Source organism: Olea europaea, chromosome 1 (genome assembly GCF_002742605.1).
Source record: "Olea europaea var. sylvestris chromosome 1, O_europaea_v1, whole genome shotgun sequence".
In the NCBI taxonomy this organism is placed as follows: Eukaryota; Viridiplantae; Streptophyta; class Magnoliopsida; order Lamiales; family Oleaceae; genus Olea; species Olea europaea.
Window position 1 is genome coordinate 2,162,912 of NC_036237.1, and position 2,481 is coordinate 2,165,392.

The window sequence follows — 2,481 nt, forward strand, 5'->3', positions numbered from 1 at the left end:
AAAATATATTGATTTTAATTTATTTATGGTTTCTAAGTTAATACCAAATCTCTTTTATGAAGTAGTGATAATATATTCATTTGTAAAGTGGTCGCGATTTTGATTCTTATTGTAAATTAATATCAAAATTTTCGGTTCCACCCTCAAATTCTCTGAACATGTCATGAAACTTTTTATTTTTATGTTATTCAATTTATATTATTATATATTGGAAAAAAAAAATAAACAATGCTTTTTTTTAATCTTTGTCTCTCTCGAATATTGCCGTTCCATTAGCATCCTTAACTATCAATTATTGGTTTTCATTCTTTTATGGTAAATCACAAGAGAAACGGGGGACACTTGATCCATGTAAACCTTGTTATTACAGCAAGTCACGAATTAATAAGTGACCAAAAGACTAATATTGAGGCATATTTCAATGAAAAGGGACAAGCAGCTTTGTTGGTTTCCTTGGTATTTTTCATGGTTCACAATTCTTATGTCGGTTTCCACATGAGATTTCTCATGTGCGGACCAAGAACATCCTTATCAATGCCCACGCCTCACACGTATTGAGTATTATTACGGCTCCCTTTGACAAGGTTTTTGAAAAGTCAAAATCGACTTTTGAAAATAGAAAAACTGTTTTTCTATCAAATAATTTTTAGAAAGTACTTTGTGCGACTAGAAGGATTTTTAAAACATATGAAGCAGAAACCATACATACCCAACTGCTAAGATACCCACTATCTTTAACTGTTTGAATTCATTTCTTGAATTGACTAATAAAAAGAGGATAAGTTTTGATTAGCAAAATGGGACTCAAAAATAACTGTTACAATCTATTCTCTAACTAAATTGATGTTCGCGACTCTCTTTGAATCGTCCATTCACAACAAAAGAACTTTCCGTAATACTAGTACATAGATGTATTAAGAATGGAATTTATCTTTAAAATCAACTTGTACAAAGATTGTGTGTTGTACGTTTATAAGCTCGTGAAACTCGGTCATAGCAATACAACCTGACTGTGTGTGGACCATGCTCATTTCAATCCACTCCCATCAACATCTCTTTCTATTTTTCTGATAATTTTAGTCCAAATTATTCGACCCAACCATCTTAATTCAAATATCCAACCAAACACGGCCTTGTTGTACAATTCTATGAAGCTGAACCAAAATTAGAAACGAGTTGGAAAAGAGAGAGAGGAGAGAGTTGGCATTTCCGATATAAATGATCCAACACAAGGACAAGTAGGAGAGAAAGGAAAGAGGGAAAGGGGAATCGGAGATCACATAGAGTTATCCACCCTTTCAAGTTTCTCTTCTTTTTCTTTCTTCCTCCATTTTCCTTGAAGTACTCTTGATTTACTGACATTTTCTAACACCATGTTCGCCGTAAATGGAAGCACTTTTCTGGTAATTTAAACCTTAATCCAATTGTTTTTTTTTTATTTTTGCAAATTTTCATTTTCCGGTTCGAGTTCGGATCAGATTTGAGAAATAAGAATAACTACTTTGTAAAATGTATAAAAATCAAATCTTTGTCCGATTTTGAATGAGATTTTATGCAGAATAATTCGCTCTCTGGGGTACCTAGAGTCTTTCCACGGTCTACACAAAGAGTGGCAGCTCCATCAGTGGTGGTGGCTGCTGTGAGTTCAAATGGGCGTCCCGGAGATCGAAACGTCAGCGTGTTGATGGAGAATACTTCGAAAGAAGTAGTGGAAAGTGCTACATCGTCATCATCACCATCAGTTATAGACAAAGACGCCAAATCAACTGTTGGAGGAGGAGTTCAAGACGTGTATGGTGAGGATAGTGCCACAGAGGATATGCACATCACACCCTGGACTGTAACTGTTGCCAGGTTATGAACCCTGTTTCTTCCTTTCGTTTTTTATTTTTCATACGAGTTTCGCCAATTCCCATGTTCCATTCACGTGTTCCAGTTCTACTGATCCTTTTCTTTTCCAACAAATAAAGATTGGATTTTTATGTTTCGCCTGTTTCTGGAAAGTAATAATTTTCAAGTTAATGACTCCATTTCTGTAATTGAAAATTTTCTCCCTTCAAATTTTGATGCTGTCAAATGTTGTCGAGTTTCTAGTCCAGTCATCTTGTTTCGTAAACGAACGGATGTATTAATAAGCATTTGTTGAACTTAGAAATGCTGTCAAAATGGAAAATGAGATATCATGTAATTTTTTGTGAGATAATTATTATTTTCCTTGTGAGTTCTTATAAGTGATCTCGTTTGTGCATAGAAAGATGAAGGTTTTTCGCCCCTGCATAATGTTTTCACTCAGAAATGATTTTACAGTAGCATAATAGCCTTTTGAAGCAGAGAGGATCCAATATTTTATTGTGTTTTTTAAAGCTTAACGAATTAGGAAAAAGCAGAAGAATGGTGTATGAGATAATTTAGTATTTGCTACATTACTCTGGCTTATTCCTCCTTATTTTCTTGATGAGATGATTGACCCTTCATGATGTT

The 2,481-nt window shown here is 34.3% G+C and overlaps 2 protein-coding genes across 2 annotated transcripts in view; both read left to right on the forward strand.

Annotated features, from left to right (window-relative positions):
* The window catches only part of LOC111402884 (NADP-dependent malic enzyme-like), a 3,479-nt gene extending 2,921 nt beyond the window's left edge, over positions 1–558 (forward strand). The window contains exon 10 of the mRNA XM_023031201.1: positions 430–558. Within this exon, the coding sequence (XP_022886969.1) occupies positions 430–558 (129 nt within the window). The remainder of the gene's footprint in view (positions 1–429) is intronic.
* A 577-nt stretch (positions 559–1,135) lies between these two features.
* Positions 1,136–2,475, forward strand: LOC111412644 (NADP-dependent malic enzyme, chloroplastic-like). Its single transcript, XM_023043595.1, has 2 exons — positions 1,136–1,403; positions 1,559–2,475. Exons 1-2 carry the CDS (start codon positions 1,374–1,376, stop codon positions 1,859–1,861), a joined length of 333 nt encoding a protein of 110 aa, XP_022899363.1. The 5' UTR covers positions 1,136–1,373; the 3' UTR covers positions 1,862–2,475.
* Positions 2,476–2,481: the final 6 nt, after the last annotated feature.

Coding starts and splice junctions, on each gene's coding strand:
- LOC111412644 (XM_023043595.1), top strand. CDS start 1,374: ATGTTCGCCGTAAATGGAAGCACTTTTCTG. Junction 1,404..1,558: donor TAAATGGAAGCACTTTTCTG/GTAATTTAAACC, acceptor GATTTTATGCAG/AATAATTCGCTCTCTGGGGT.